The 14684-nt window shown below is 53.5% G+C and overlaps 1 protein-coding gene across 2 annotated transcripts; it reads right to left on the reverse strand.

The window, feature by feature from the left end:
- Positions 1-127: 127 nt before the first annotated feature.
- On the reverse strand, positions 128-11988 carry PMM1 (phosphomannomutase 1). Of its 2 annotated transcripts, none has more exons than XM_068142558.1 (8): positions 11669-11988; positions 11127-11244; positions 10187-10263; positions 9887-9978; positions 7407-7506; positions 6515-6590; positions 3533-3648; positions 128-2760 (listed from the first exon to the last, which is right to left on the reverse strand). In XM_068142558.1, exons 1-8 carry the CDS (start codon positions 11888-11890, stop codon positions 2638-2640), a joined length of 924 nt encoding a protein of 307 aa, XP_067998659.1. In that variant the 5' UTR covers positions 11891-11988; the 3' UTR covers positions 128-2637. The 2 variants fall into 2 exon arrangements, with proteins under 2 accessions (XP_067998659.1, XP_067998660.1); XM_068142559.1 differs by lacking the exon at positions 11669-11988 and adding an exon at positions 11349-11457.
- Between the last annotated feature and the right edge of the window lie 2696 nt (positions 11989-14684).

Here is a 14684-nt window from a genome sequence, read left to right on the forward strand (position 1 = left end):
CTGCTCTTCACCCACCACTAAGCTTGCTAGGGATCCTGCCGACTTAGACTAGACTTAGAGGAAAAAATAACCCCCTTAAAACACACTGATCCACAGTGAAACAGAGGAGGAACCACAAAACACACAATTCCTCCATGAAGCTTGCAGTGGAGGGCCAAAACCAGTGGACGGTCAAGAGTGTACCCTGCATCCAGGCTTCCCCAACAGGTCCTCTTCACCCACACACAGAACTGTCTTCTCTGGGTAGGAAGGATTTGTGCATTTGCTGGGGATTTCCTCATGCTGGGCAGACCACTGCACTCATGCAAATGTGATGCATTACAGACCTGATGTGTTGTAGAGGTACAGCCAGGTGGAGGAGGCAGCACCCTGCCAGTGCCAGTCATGCAGCGCCCTGCCAGTGCCAGTCATGCAGCGCCCCTGATCCTGCGGCCAGCAAGCAGTGCCAAAGTCCACTCAAACCTCTGCCTGTGGCAACATGGGAACCCTGCCTGGCTCTAAGAGCACCAACATCTCTTGCCTAAAGAACTTGGCCTTTTGGTTAAGTGGCAGCAGCCAGCTGACAAACTTCCCTCTGCAGTACAGCTGCTAGGTGGGAGATGAAAAGCAATGATGAGGAAAGCAAGAGCAGGACAAAAAGAGGAGAGAAAACAAGAGCAAGAGATGGGGCAGTGCCATACCAATAAGGGTGTGATGAGAAAAGCTCTCAGGGAGCAATGTGGGGAGCTTCTGCAGGGACCTCTGGCACCCTCCAGGTTCACAAACAACAGACTTGTGTGCCCTGGGAGCTATAAGCAGGACATCTCCCTGGAGTAGATCCCTGAGCTCCTCTTGATCACCAAGTTGAGATTAGCATCACTGGTGTGGTTACACAGCCCAGAATAACAAAGATCAGACTTGGTAGTGTTAGGTTGATGGCTGGACTCCATGACCTTAATGGTTTTTTCCAACCTAAAAGGTTCCATGACTCTGTAACAGCTGGCAATAAAGGGGCAGTGTAAGGGGGGAAGTCCAGGGTCAAAGAAGGGATGTGGGTTTGCAACCCACAGAGAGCCAGGAGAAGAGAGGAGCAGGATGACACACGACATCTACACAGGAGAACTTGTGTCCCCAGAGGTGACCATGTGAACACAGTGTGTGGGATGAGACGGAGTGGAAAGCAAGCTTGGAGGGCACTGCTGAGTGTATACCTCTATTGACACAGGAAACCAGGTCTGGCCTCTCTGAAAATTACTCTGGCAGCATGATGGGAAGCTGAGCACTGGTGAGGAAGGGGACCCAGCCTGTTAAGAATGTCCTGGGTAAGATTTTACAGTGACACATCTGTGACACCCAATGGGCACGCAGGTGGGAAGACCACTGGAAAGTCTTCTGCCCCCAGTGGCTCTGCAGGGTGCTGGGCATACACCAGGCAAAGTCTAATTTACCAGCTTCTGCAGAACACAGGAAATAAACCCACAGTACTAACTTCTTTTGTAAGCTAAAGAGAGGATTAATTTCTTCATGCACCTGAGCAAAACTCAGAGCAGGAGCAGAGTAATTGTCAAACTCTTTGCCAGATGACCTGTAGGAACTGGCATGGTGTGGCTTCTTTTTGCCCTCTACAGCTACCTAAAAGGATGTTGCAGAGAGGCTGGTGCTGGTCTCTTCTCACAGGTAATTAGTGACAGAACAAGAGGGAATGGCCACAAGCTACAACTGGGTAGGTTTAGACTGGACATTGGGAAATGTTTTTTCATAGCAAGAGTGGTCAGGCATTGGAATGGGCTGCCCAGGGAGGTGGTTGAGTCACCAACCCTGGATGTGTTTAAAGGTGGTCTGGATGTGGTGCTTGGGGATATGGTCTAGGGGTGAACCGTGTAGAGCAGGGTTATCAGCTGGACTCAGTGACCTTGGGGGTCTTTTCCAACCTGAATGTTTCTGTGATTCTGTAAAGGACATAGTGATCCTCTCCTGCACCTGAGCAAAACTCAGAGCAGGAGCAGAGTCATTTTCAAACTCTTTCCCAGATCACCTGTAGGAACTGGCATGGTGTGGCACAAGGTAAAGGACATGCTGATCCTCTCCATTAGGATGCACATCATGGCAACAAGACAGGGTCACTGCTGCTCCTTCCTACCATGAGTTTGGACCAAACAGCCTTCCTGGCCTCTCACTTCAGTGCAGCTCTGGTGAGAGAGTGCCTGGGGACTCAGAAGCCCCCGCCAAGGTGCAAGGAGGAAGAGAAATGTGAAACACATGTTCCCTTGTGCAGAAGTGATAGAAGAAACAGCAAATCAGAAGAGGGGAGGAAGCACAGGATGGACACACACACTCATGGCTGGCCCTTTCAAATGCTTTCCGTCCAAGAAAGCATCTCTCACTGCCACCCACCATGGCCTGAACTGTCAGGAGAGAAGTTTTCCTGGAGGTGAGGAGGTCCCACAAGCCCCAACCGTATCGAGGTAGTGCCAAAGGGTTGCTCAGCAGCGGCAGCCTCCTGCACTCCCACCCACGCTCACTGGGTACCTCCTGGCCAGCTCTGGGAAGTGTTTTTCCTTTTTTTGCAGTCTACCCTGAGCAGATTCCTCAAATGAAAGTGCTTCTCCTGGGCAGGGTAGAGGGTAGGGCTGGGGCAGGGCTGTGGGGACCTAGCAGTCAGCACTCGTTGGCTCTTTCTGGGAAGAAGATTTCGCGGCACCGCTGGACGGTGTCCTGCGGGGACTGGACGCTGTGCCCCACCGTGCGGGGATCGTCGTAGATCTCATAGTCGTTCCCTCCCTGCAGGGGAACAGAAACCAGGAGAAGTGTTAGCAGGGGCTGGCTACAGCTTCCTCATCCATGGATCTGCATCTTGCTCTGCTCCCTGAGGAGCTGGGGTGGAAGCCAGCAGCTGGGCAAGGAGGGATCTGCTGAGAAGGGGCTGCCAGGGCTTTGCTGGCCCAGGGAGGCAGAAGAGATTGGGCTGGGCTCCCTGCTCTCTTCCTCTTGCCTCTTCTCTTTTGTGTCAGAAGAAGAGTATAGAAAGGGCAAGGAAGGTGCCAGAACAGCAAAGTTCATCCAGAAACTTGAGGCTAACCCTTGTCCTGCCTGTGGAGGGGCTAGCAGGAGGTAGGGTAGGCACATGTGGGAAGTAGAAGTTGCCATTATCTGGAAGGAGCTGAGTGGATGGCCAAGTTGGTCTACAGCAGCAAGGAAATGTCATCCTCCACTACTCTAAAATGAAGGTGAAGGTGTCCATGCTGTTGAAAAGCCCTCTCCTAGGTGCTGGGGGCTTGTGTTTTGGGTCCTGTGGGCAGCAGGAATGGCTGCAGGGGGGAAAGCGATGCTGAGGTGGACCTGCTCCCCAGCACAGTGAATCCAGGGCAATTTCCCCATGGCTCAGCTGGCCTGCCACCATCATGAGCCCACTGCAAACCCACACCACGTGAGATCACCTCCTCCTCCTCCTGCTAGGGCTCTGTGTTGGGGACTCAGGCCACGGGACCTGCAACGGAGCAGCTCGGAGCAGGGCAGAAAGCAGCAGTGTGTGGGGCCAGCAGGGCATACTCACAGGGCTTGTCTCATTCCCAAAGAAGTGGATGGTGTCAAACCTCTCATCATCCAGCACGTTGAGGCAGTAGCGCTTGTCCCAGCCCTCTGGGAAGACGTCAAAGCTGATCATGCCACCTGCCAGCAGAGGGAGGGCATCAGGCAACACGGGTGGGAGCCAGCGGGAGGGAGCTGCACCTGTGTGGGGCATCAGCTCTGCCTTCCTCTGCTACTCTGACATGGGGCTAGGACAGTGGCAGATGCTGTTCCTATGACAACAGCCTGGAGTGACAACAGCCTGGCTGGGGTGATAGCAGCTCAGCTCCCCTGCCCACAGGCAAATAGGAGCCAGTGGGATTCTGGGGGGGGAAGATCCCAAGAGATACATCTGTTGGTGGAGATATGGAGTCATGCCTTGCAGACAGCATCAGCATGTCTGTCCTTGGAGACTGGCACCACATCTTCCCTAGGCTCTGTGTGGACACTGCTGGCCCTTCCACACCCACTGTGCTGACACTCCTTACCCCTGCAGGGACCAGGGCCTTGCAGCACCCTGCACAGACAAAGCAAACTCCGTGTACCACACAGCTCAGGGGTCCCAGCTGGTTGTGCTGCCCACCTCAGCAGGCTCTGAGTGCTGATCAAGGACCAAGCACCTTGCCATGGAGGTACCATGAACCCTCAGTCCTGGCCTGTCACCTCTTGCCACAAGAGTCAGCTGCAGGTTACCAACATCTGGAGATGGCAGAAGGGGCAAAGAGAGAGAGGTTTCCCTGAGAGCTTTCTCAGAGAGCATGCAGAGGTGTGCACAGGGACACCTGCAGCCAACAGTTTGACAGACTTCCGAGCCCTTGCTCTTAGCCAGTGCAGAGTTTCCCCCAGCATTGTGCTGCCTTTTGGGAGTGCCTGCAGACAGCACCTTCCCTGTCCTCTTGAGCTGCCCTGCTGCATGCACAGGCTGCAGAGCCAGAGCCTTATCCCAGCACAGACACGGGTGGCATGTTCCTTCCAGAACAAAGTCCACCACTTTGGGTGCATGCAGGTTTGTGCCTCACTCAGGGAGTGAGGAGGGAGGCAGATCTGAGGGAGGAGGAAGAATGGGAGGAATGGCAGATTTGATCTGTGATGGGTACCTTCCTGCCAGTTAAGGTCTCTGCTCTTCCTGCTTTCAAGGGGACTTAGTGCTTCCTCAGGCAATCTACTGGGCTACCAGAAGTTCTGGAGTTTCTCCTTCTGTGTCAGTCATAACAGCGCCTCTTGTAGGAAGGGGGTGAGTGGACAGATACCCACAGGGAATGGCCTCTGCTGCAAGAGAGGCACTGATTCCCCAGGTTGTTCAAATGTGTACATCCTGATGCCATGCTCCTCTCTTCCCTGGGTGGTTGAGGTGTCACTCTTGCTTTAGGGATCCCAAACCTGGAAGCCTGAGGAGCTAGGGATGGAGCCTGTGTGCCCAGCTCAAGGCAGAGGATTCACTACCAGATAGAAGGGCACTGCAGCACAGATGGGAGCAAGTGCCCTACAAGCTCAGGGATGGGGATGCCTCCAGCCTCACAGCAGGAGCTAAACTTGGGTGACCTCATTAAAAACCTTCCTGGGTTGGTATCCAGAGCCAAACTCCTTGCACTTCACTGTATTCTGGCCTTTTAAGCAGGGATGGACAGCAAGAAGGGGCTCCTGATGCCAGCTGGAAAGGGTGGGAAATGAAAGGCAGAAGAGGTGGTGTGGAGGACAGCCAGCACTTTCCCTGGCCTAGGCAGAGCATGGGTCTGGGAGGCTGCAGGGAGATCTACCACCTCTGGGGCTTCTGTCCCCCACAGGCTGGGACAAGGCACATGGAGCCAGCTTGGCAGAAGAGCCCTGTTTCTGCATCTCACTGGTTTTGGATGCTTGACCTGAGACACCCTGTGTTTTCTTTGTGGAGAAGTGGGGGGCCTGCAGCTCCTCTTGTCTCCTTGCTTTTACACAACAGGCCTGGGCTCTTCATGGCAGCTTCCCAAAGTGAGAGGAGAAAGGCTCATTGTTCTGCTCTCATCCCTTGTGCCTGCAGGGACACAGTGGTGGGGACCTTGCCTTTCTCTGCTGTAACAAATGGTGTGTGTCACTCCTGTGGGCAGCACAGGATGACCCTGGCAGGATGCTGAAGGCAAGGGGAAGCTCTCAGGAGGAAAGCTGTTGGAGGACCAGAAGGCCAGACCCTTGGGAATGGTCAAAACTGGGTGCAAGAGTTGGGTGTCACCTACCACCTCCCAGCCTTGTCATCCCTTTGACCTCTGGCTAGGCTGCCACATGGCACCTTTTTATCTCACACATACCCACTGTTCCACTCCCACCACTCAGACACCTTCATTTTCCTCCCTGTCCTATGCAGATGCCCAGTGACTGCTCAATACCCTCCTTTGGATCCTCACTTTCATTAAGCCAGCTGCAAGAGCATACCTCCACCCCAAGAGGTGGCCCTGAAGGCAGCCATGGCACAAGAGTTGCAAACTCCCTTCCTCTTGGCACCTCTTTTTCCAGGAAGAAAGATGTTTCCTCTGTAGCAAACCCTCCCAAAAAATCCTCAGAGCCAAGACACCCTTGAGTCAACCATTTCCCTTACACCACATCATTGCCAGAGAGGGCTACATGTGCCTAGAGCTCTGCTGGTCAGCTTTCTGCTGAGGCTTGAGCCAGAACAGACCTCCTGGGCAGGGATGGGCTCCACAGAGCTAACTGGAATTAGGGCAGAGATAACATCATGGGACAGAAGCCTGCCTGCCTGCCTGCCTGATCCCCCAGGAGGCAAATCCCCAGCAGGGTTTACTCTCTGCTGCCACTCTGCTGTGAATGCCAGTGTGATGCCCCCACAGCGGCTCTCCAGGAACAGAAGCTCCTTGTGCTCTTACCAGGGTCTCTAGGCCCCTGGAGGGAACAGCCAGAGTTTCTGCTTCCCTTCCCAGCATTTTATGGGAAACATGGACGAAGGGGGCAGGGCCAAGCCAGGGAAGCCCCAGCAGCTCACCTCGAGAGAAACGCAGGCCCTTGCCAGCAAACTCCCTCTGCAAGGCGGCCACAAACTTCTCCCGGATCCGCTCTTTCTGCGGAGGAGGAGGAGGGGAGGGGAGAAAAGAGGGTCTGAGTGACTAGATAGTGACAGTCTACCAGAATCCACTGTAAACTATCCACCAGGCAACTCTGGATTCTTGCTCTGCTCCCTTCCCACCTGCCTCAAGCCCCAGTGTAATGCTGCTTAGCCAGTTTTCACCTGCTGAGTGTCTGCTTAAAAAGCCACCAGCTCAGGGTAGCTCCAGAAGGCTCCTGGGAAGAACAGATCTCAGCCCTTCCTTGGCAATGAAATGCAGTTCCTTCAATTTCCCAGAAGTCCAGCTCATAACCCAAAGTCTCCAGCTTTGCTTAGAAAGTCTTGCAAACTCTGGAAGTCTCTGGACCCCAAGATTCCCCCATGCCAGGCAGAGATCTGCCCAGCAGATCCACTGTGGTCCTCCCAGTCTGGAGTGTCCAATTAGTTCCAGCTCTGCTGAGGTTGGGGAGAGTGGGAGAGAGAAGACAGCTGCTGGGCCAGCCTGGAGGCACAGCACAGCCTAAGAAGCTTAGGTCTCTGATGTTTTCAGTGAAATTCTATCTTTGGTTACTGTAAACAAAGAGTTGCCCCTTGTTCCCTGGGGCTCTCACACAAGGAATCCTGCTGACCACCCCACTGCATCAGTAGCTCCTGGTGAGGTCAAATTCCTCTGTTCACTGTGTGTTTCTCCTTGGATTTCCTGACCCCCAGTCCTGTCTCCACCTTGCTGTACGTGTTGGCCTTAGCAAGGGGGGAAAGGAGATAAGACCTGAGATGTGGCACAGTGCAAGCTCAGCAGAGGGGAGGGCAGGCCTGAGTCTGGGCTGTGTACCTTGTCCAGCTCGGAGAACTCAATGCGCTCCTCCGGGGTGCAGCTCCGGCCGATGGGGGAGATGTTCAGCATCCCATTGCGAAACTCGATGAAGGTTCCTCTGGGGGTGGGCAAGGGCACAAGGTTACTTGGAGCAGAGTGAGGGAAACAGGGGAATGCCTGCTCAGTGAGGCATGCAGCCTGTGCAGGGGCACAAAGGAGGAGAGAAGCCATGCCCGCTCATGGCTGCTGTGTGCATCTTCCGAAGGTCTCCGAGGGGCTCACAGTTTATAAAGAGAGACTGTAAAAGAAGAGGAATAAACACTTCCTGTGTGTCCTGGGGACAGGCTGCAAGCAATGAGCTTAGCTGACATGACAAGAAGTCTTTTCTGAGGTTTCAATAACTGCAAGGACAGCTGTTGCCTGGACTGGATCAACTGCTTGGTGAGACTGTGACATCTCCACCCCTGGAGGCTTGTAAGAAATGTCCTCTGTGGTGGGTCGAGTGAAGCTGGCAGTAGCTTGGGGAAGTGGGATGGAGTATGTCACTGTGACTCACTGCTGATGTCTTGTGGCAGCCTGATGAGCACTCAGGACCTCTTCATGGGACCCAGATCAGGTAGGATACATAGGGCTTTTGTATCTCCTATTTGTCCTCCCCCACACCTTTTGTGGTGACTGCAGCTCTTACCCACTCTTGCATGGCCAGGACCCAGGTCTTGCTTGTCACCCTCATCCTGCACTGGGATCACTACTTTGCTGCTTCTTCAGTGGGCTGGTTCAAAGCACTTAACTGGCACTCCCTTCTTTTTTCTTTGCTACAAACCCAGCCAGTTCTGTTTGCTTATCACCTTGGGATGGTTTACTGGCAGGTCAGACAGGTGTCAGCACTAGTGGGGCAGAAAGAAGAGTGGATGGTAGCACTGCCAATCTGGAAACAAACTGAAACTCCTTCAGAAACCTAGCTGGAGCAAGGACATCCTCTTCTCTATCCAACTGAGGTGTCCTGGGCTCATTAACTCTGTGATGTCCCTCCCAGACCTGCCTGCTCTTTCTCTGTAAGGTGCTTACCACCAAGTCCAGGGGAAAAATTCTCCACCTTTTGTCTCCTAACACAGTGAGGAACATGATGGGGAACTGACACGTGGGCAGCCATGCCAGCAGCCTGGGAGCAGCATCTCTACACCACCAAGGGTTTGGTGGCTCATGCCCCAGGCCAAGACTCAGATGTGGGTGTGTTTGATTTAGTGCTGGCTGGCTGGGTTTAAACCATGACAGTGGGTTAAAGTCCTTGCTTTGCTAGAAAACCCATGAGCCTAAATCCACAGAGCCACTTGGGAGCTGAAATTTTGCCTTACTGTTGGGCAACCAAACAGCAATGAGGTAACATAACAGCCTTCAGGCTTCTAGGTCCCAGCCCACACTTTTGGGGCATGTTCAGCCAGCAGTCCTGTTGCAAGAAGCCACCCTGGCCCCCCTCACCAGTCCTCTTATTTCCACGTGGTGACTCACATCAAGCAACTAATCTGGATCACAGTTTATCAGCTTCCACCAGCTTAATTTCAAGCAGACAACTTGCCTGCTTGGCTTCACTGTGCAAACACAGGGGAGAGCAGGAACAAACCAGCCAGGGTGAAGGGAGGGATGAGCCACTGCTGTCAACAACCCTGCTGGCTCACACCGGCTTCAAGTTCGTGAAATTGTGGTCTGAAGGGTGGTGTGACACTGCATCCAAGCTGGTTTAACTTCAGGCTGCCTCTGAAAGGGGTCCTCATGCTCTTCCCTTCCACTTTCATGCCATTTGCTCCCTCTCCCTCTTTTCTTTAGTAACAGAGCCAGCTGATTCAAGGGCAAAGTACCTTTTTCCTTCCTGACAGTGGCCCTTCTCCTCCATAGTCATCCTTCAGAGGAGCTGTACCAACCCAGCTCACCCTGTGGCTGCTGCATCTCTCATGTGGGGAAGGGGACAGGAATACATAGGTGGAGGGAGAGCAGGGTCAGCCCTATTAGCACTGGTGCCAAGTGACAGTGGGTCAGAAACAGTGTGATACTGTGTGCTCAGGCATTGGACTTCCCATCTTAAAAGCCATTGTTCATCTGCTTGGAAATTCATATGATCAAGGATGCCTGCTGCCCGGACCAGTAACAAGCTGGTACCATTGTCCTGCACAAGATGCATACAGTGGCTGTACCCTGATGCATGCAGTGGCTGTACCTTGATGCATGCAGTGGCTGTACCTTGCTTCCCAGGGAAGGAAATTCAAGGGGCAAAAGAGCAGGCATTATGCTAAAAAATAGTGCAGGCTCTCCAGAACAAAGCCTCTCCTCCACAGTGCCCAGCTCAGTGGAACAGTGATCCCACATGGGGCTTCTAGACACCAAGATAAAACCTAGAGTGAGAGAAGCTCAGTAGCTCAGCTTGTTCTGAGGGGAGCTCTGGAGTCCAAAGCTCACTAGGAATCAGGGATACCACTGCCATGTGCAAGGCCTTGGGCTGTTACCGTTTCTTGGGCAGCTTCAGCAGCGCCATGTAGTTGAGACAGAAGTTGATTAGATCCTGCAGCAGCTCTTCCCCCAGGTGGTCCTGAATGGCCTATGGGAGGAGAAGAGGGTGTGAGGAGGATGCTTGACTTCCCTTGAAGCTCACCTGAGAACATGACTTGGAAGAGTGAGATATTCAGATGTGGCATCTGGGGAGAAGAGGCAAGGTTGCCTGGGGCCAGATACTGCTCTTTACACTGTGTAAGGCACAGGGGCATGAGGATGGAGAAAGAGAGGGATGCTATGGGAGCTGTACCTACCTGCTTGGAGACCAGCTGCCCATTCTTGTATTGCACTGTGCCGTTCTCTGCGAAGACGTAATCAAACTTTTCAACGACTGAGTGGGGAGGAAACAAAAGAGCAAACATGAGTAGCACCTTGGACAAGGGGTCAAAGGGGCTGGTCTCAGAACTGAGTGAGCCATCCTCCCAGCTACTTAGTGCTGTGCTGTCCACATCTGTCATGCTCTGCAAAGGGCCACCAACTCTGCTTGCTCTCCACCAAGTGGGCAAGGAGATTATCTTCTGCTCACAGGTGGAGAGTTGACGCACGCAGGGGGAAGTGACCTGACCGAGGTCACAGGCTGAATCAGTGGCACCTCAAAGATAAGGGCTCAAAAATGTCAGGCTTTCAACCACGTCTGTGTACTTCTGCTCATTCTCCTCTGCTGCCCACTGCCAGGGTGCTGGGGTGATGCAGTTGCTGGTTATCTAACTCCAGATCCTCTCACAACTCGGATGCACGGCACTGCCGACTCAGCTATCAGCCTCAGCCGGGAATTCTCGGCCTCCCTCGGCATAAGGAGGTAGGAGGCAGAGCTCAGATGCCGTGCTTGTCATCGGTGACAGCGAAGGAAAACGTGGCAGAGGGAGCAGCGGCTGTCCCCTCGCCCTCTCACTCCCTCCTCTACCCCATGTTCCCATATAAACGCGATAAGGAACCCCCCCAGAACCCATCACGGAGCAGCAGGGAGGCCAAAATTTGCACGGTGGAGGGCATGCTGTCAGGGCCCAGACGAAGCTCGTACAAACCCAGTGCCGGGGCTGGCAGCAGCGGGGACCGGGCTGCCTGCTCTGCCCTCCCGGAGCCGGGCAGCGTCTCCCGCCTGGGCACGGCGGGGCCGTTCGCCGCGGGGGCAGCCTCGGGCTCCGATCGAGGACACAGGTGACCCCCCGGGAGACCTCGTCAGCCGCGTCTCACCTTCATCCCCGTCCCCCAGCTGCTCGGCTATCTTGGCATAGTCGGAGCCTCCCACCACGCCGATGTGCACCCTCTCCCGCAGCTCCCGCAGGAAGGCGTCCACCTCCGGCTCGATTTTCTGGCGGGGAAGCAGCGGGTGAGGCCGCAGCCGGCGGGACGAGCGCCGGGGCGCGCAGACCTCCTCCCCCGCCCCCAAAGCTCCGCGCCCCCGAGCCTCGCTACCTGCCGAGGCGGCGTTAGGGTCCCGTCCACGTCGAAGAGGCACAGCACCCGACCCCGTGCCGGCGCCGCTGCCGCCATCCCCGCCGCCGAGCCGGCCTCTGCAAGCGGGAGGCGGGACCGTGCTGGGGCGGCGATGGCGGCCGCGCCTCCCCCCCGGCCGCAGAGATGGGACCCGCCGTGGCCGCCCCTCCACCCCCAGTTCTCAGTACCCCCGTGTCTCCCCCAGCCTTTCCAGCGCAGCCTGAACCTGCCGGTCACGAACGGCTTCCCCGTTGCGGCTCTTTCGTTACATCCGTTGCCTTGAAGCCGCGACAACAGACCTGCGGCTCTGGGGGGTTGTCTTCACATTTGTTGTTGTCACTAATGTCCCAAATCTGAGTTCTTCGCCCGCCGTGCAACAACCAGTCGGCACACGGAGACGAGATACTTGTTTCATTCCGGTTTTGCTCAGAAAAGGGTGCCAGGCGATGACCTGCAAACTCACCACCCCTTCTGAGACACAAGGCAGGTCTTGAATACAAAATGCGAACGAGTAAGTTCATCGCTCCTGACTTTACATATGAAAGCAGACATTTACCCTTCCCTTATCTCAAAGGTCTTGCTGCCTTTGAGATTAGCTCGCTGCAGCCGAGGTGTGATTCTCACCACCCCCCCCCCCCCCCTTCAACCAGACAAGCCCATCTAGTTTCAAACCCTGGAATTTCGGTGACTTGTTAACCTTTTTCTTTCAACAACGTTACTGCCGTGTCGCCCTGTGCTTAGGGGCTGGGGGAGTGGACTGAACTACCTGGGAAGCTCAGTTTCTCTGGGGCTTTCTGTGTCTTAAGGAAGTGGGCAGGAGCCAGCGTCTGCCCCAGTCAGTCCCCACGCCTCCATATCAATAATCAGTATCACTAACCAGGTGCTGTTAACAACTAGTATTTTTTCTTGCAGAAGTGTAGTTTCAGCCTCCAATCCCCTGCAGAAAACCAAATCTATTTCTTGCAGTAACCTTTGCTTTGATTGCTTAACAATTAGCCCACGAGCCATTTAGGCTTTAACCACCTGGTCAGATCGTAGCACCATAGAACCATTTAGGTTGGAAAAGACCTTCAAGATCATCAAGCCCCCCTGTTAACCCTACCCTACCAAGTCCACCGCTAAGCTATATCCCCAAGCACCAGGTCTGAATGGCTTTATATTTGTTTTCATCTTTACACGGATCCATATCATGCTGGCCTGACAGGTAATGGTGGACAGGCTCCTTGGCTGCTGTCTCCTACAAGACTTCCTGAATTATTTTCTGCCATTACAAACAACCTACGTAGAACACTTGATGTTTTTTGGGGGCTATTTTTGCTCAGGAGTTAGTTTGCTTTCCCACCCCAGCCAGTGCTCAGTGTGCAGAGCTAAGGTAGAACTGCAGGGAGATTTGGTTTTGGTTTTTTTTACAGTCTTGTTTTTTCCCCCCTCAATATTATTTGCTTCCAGGGCATTGTGCAAACCCTTTTCCCTGTTCTCCACCAGATTCCTCTCAAAAAGAAGCTTTTGGGTGGCTTGACAGGTCCTGGGTTTCTGTTTTTCCTGCTCCCACTCAGTGAGGGGGGTGTACAGAAGCACTGTTAATAATTTACCTTTGTACCATTGCCTTGGACAAGGTTTAGCAAAACATCCTCAGCTTCTTGCTGGGGAAGCATTCAACGTGTCCACCAGTTAATGCCTACCAAGACAGCTATTTCCACATCATTTCTGTGAGCTGTCCCCATAACACAGCGAGGAAGGCAGTCGTGCATGGGTATTACAGCTGGGTTTTGCCCTGGTATTGAAGACTCTGCACAATCACAGCCTCTGTGACTTCCAGCTATGAGCTTCCACCCCTGAAAAAGCTGGACTCACTCCTCAGACCAATTTAAGCTCCCAGAACGGTTGCTCAGCACCCAGCTGCTTCGTACATGACCAAGAGCTGAACTTTCAGTTCAGTTTAGGGTTATGCTCACACAGAGCACTTGCCGAAGAGCAGTTGTGCATTTCCCTACTCAGTTAATATGTGGATGCTTAGTCAGGGATATGAATACTTCAAAGTGTGTCTACCATGTCATGCTGCAGCATGACTAGAGATGCCTTCATGAATTCAGGTTGCCTGACTACCAGAAGCCAAAGAACTGCTCTTCTGTGCAGCAGAGCCTTGAACTCATGCCCAGGACTCCCAAAAGACAGCCAGGGGGCCAGATACATGGTGAACTCCTGGGGCTTCAGGAATATAAGCCTTTGTTTTTCCATGAGTCATGATATGGTTGAGGATGAGACTTCCCAAGTCTGGGTGGAAGAGGCATGGTGTCTGGAAAAATCTGCCAGCTCACTCCTGTTGCAACCCTGGCACTGCAGCAGCAGTCAGTTCTCAGGGTAGCCCAAGTTACCCTCCGGTCTCATCTCCTGGCTGCTCCAACCTGCAGCTTTCTCATGTGGGAAAGCTCTTCCTACTTCCTTTGACATTACTCTGGACATGCTAAGAGCAGGACCTGCTCTCCACAGCCTCAGGTGCATCCCTGCACAGCAAGGCAGCAGTGCCACCTCGGGGCAATTCCCAGAATTGGGAACTCTGCTAAAATACAGGTCAGCATTTGCCTTTCTGCACTCCTACAGTGCTATCCAGTTTATGCTACCACAGAGCCTCTCAAAATTCTCAAACCTGCTGTGATTTCTCCAGCTTGTCATGCTGCTCTAGAAACTCAGTTTAAATCCCAACACTTCTCCCAGCACCCTGACTGCCACTTGGCATCAGGCAGTGAGGCCTCATGCCATCCTGGTTTCCCCAATAGCATGTGCCAGCCTTTGAGTGAAGGGCACAGCTGCATCCAGTTGTGCTCGTTCCCTCATCTGGGTTAGCTCTGAGAACAGGGCTGCTGTAGCTGGTTTGGTTATTTAATAGTTTGCACTGAAACCATTATTGATAACCTCCCCTTGATTGCTGCTCCTGAATAAAATCTGTTACCGGCAGCAAGCACAAATACTTTGTTTGATGTTTATAAGGTAAGTGGCTGTGAGCACTGGCTTACTCTCAGTCTAGGGCTGCTGTTAAGCTCAAGCTTTTCCTTTTATACATGTTATAGAATCATAGAATTGTCAGGGTTGGAAGGGACTTCAAGGACCATCCAGTTCCACCCCCCCCTGCCATGGGCAGGGACACCTCACACTAGATCAGGTTGCTCAGCCACATCCAGCCTGGCCTTAAAAACCTCCAGGGATGAGGCTTCTACCACCTCCCTGGGGAACCTGTTCTCAAGCATTTTGTGAGCTCAGTACTGGTACTTGATAGCAAATGAGCACCATATCTGATAGCACAGCCCAGAACAACCA

The sequence above is a fragment of the Melanerpes formicivorus genome, unplaced genomic scaffold (assembly GCF_026170545.1).
Source record: "Melanerpes formicivorus ecotype bairdi unplaced genomic scaffold, bMelFor1.0.p_v2 SCAF_8, whole genome shotgun sequence".
NCBI classification, from domain to species: Eukaryota; Metazoa; Chordata; class Aves; order Piciformes; family Picidae; genus Melanerpes; species Melanerpes formicivorus.

Excerpts from the sequence above, each read along its gene's own strand:
- PMM1 (XM_068142558.1), bottom strand. The coding sequence starts at position 11,890 with ATGAACTTACTCGTTCGCATTTTGTATTCAAGACCTGCCTTGTGTCTC. Across the intron at positions 7,507-9,886 it reads CTGAAGCTGCCCAAGAAACG|AGGAACCTTCATCGAGTTTC; the intron begins GTAACAGCCCAA and ends GCCCACCCCCAG. Across the intron at positions 6,591-7,406 it reads AGTTCTCCGAGCTGGACAAG|AAAGAGCGGATCCGGGAGAA; the intron begins GTACACAGCCCA and ends CCTCCTCCGCAG.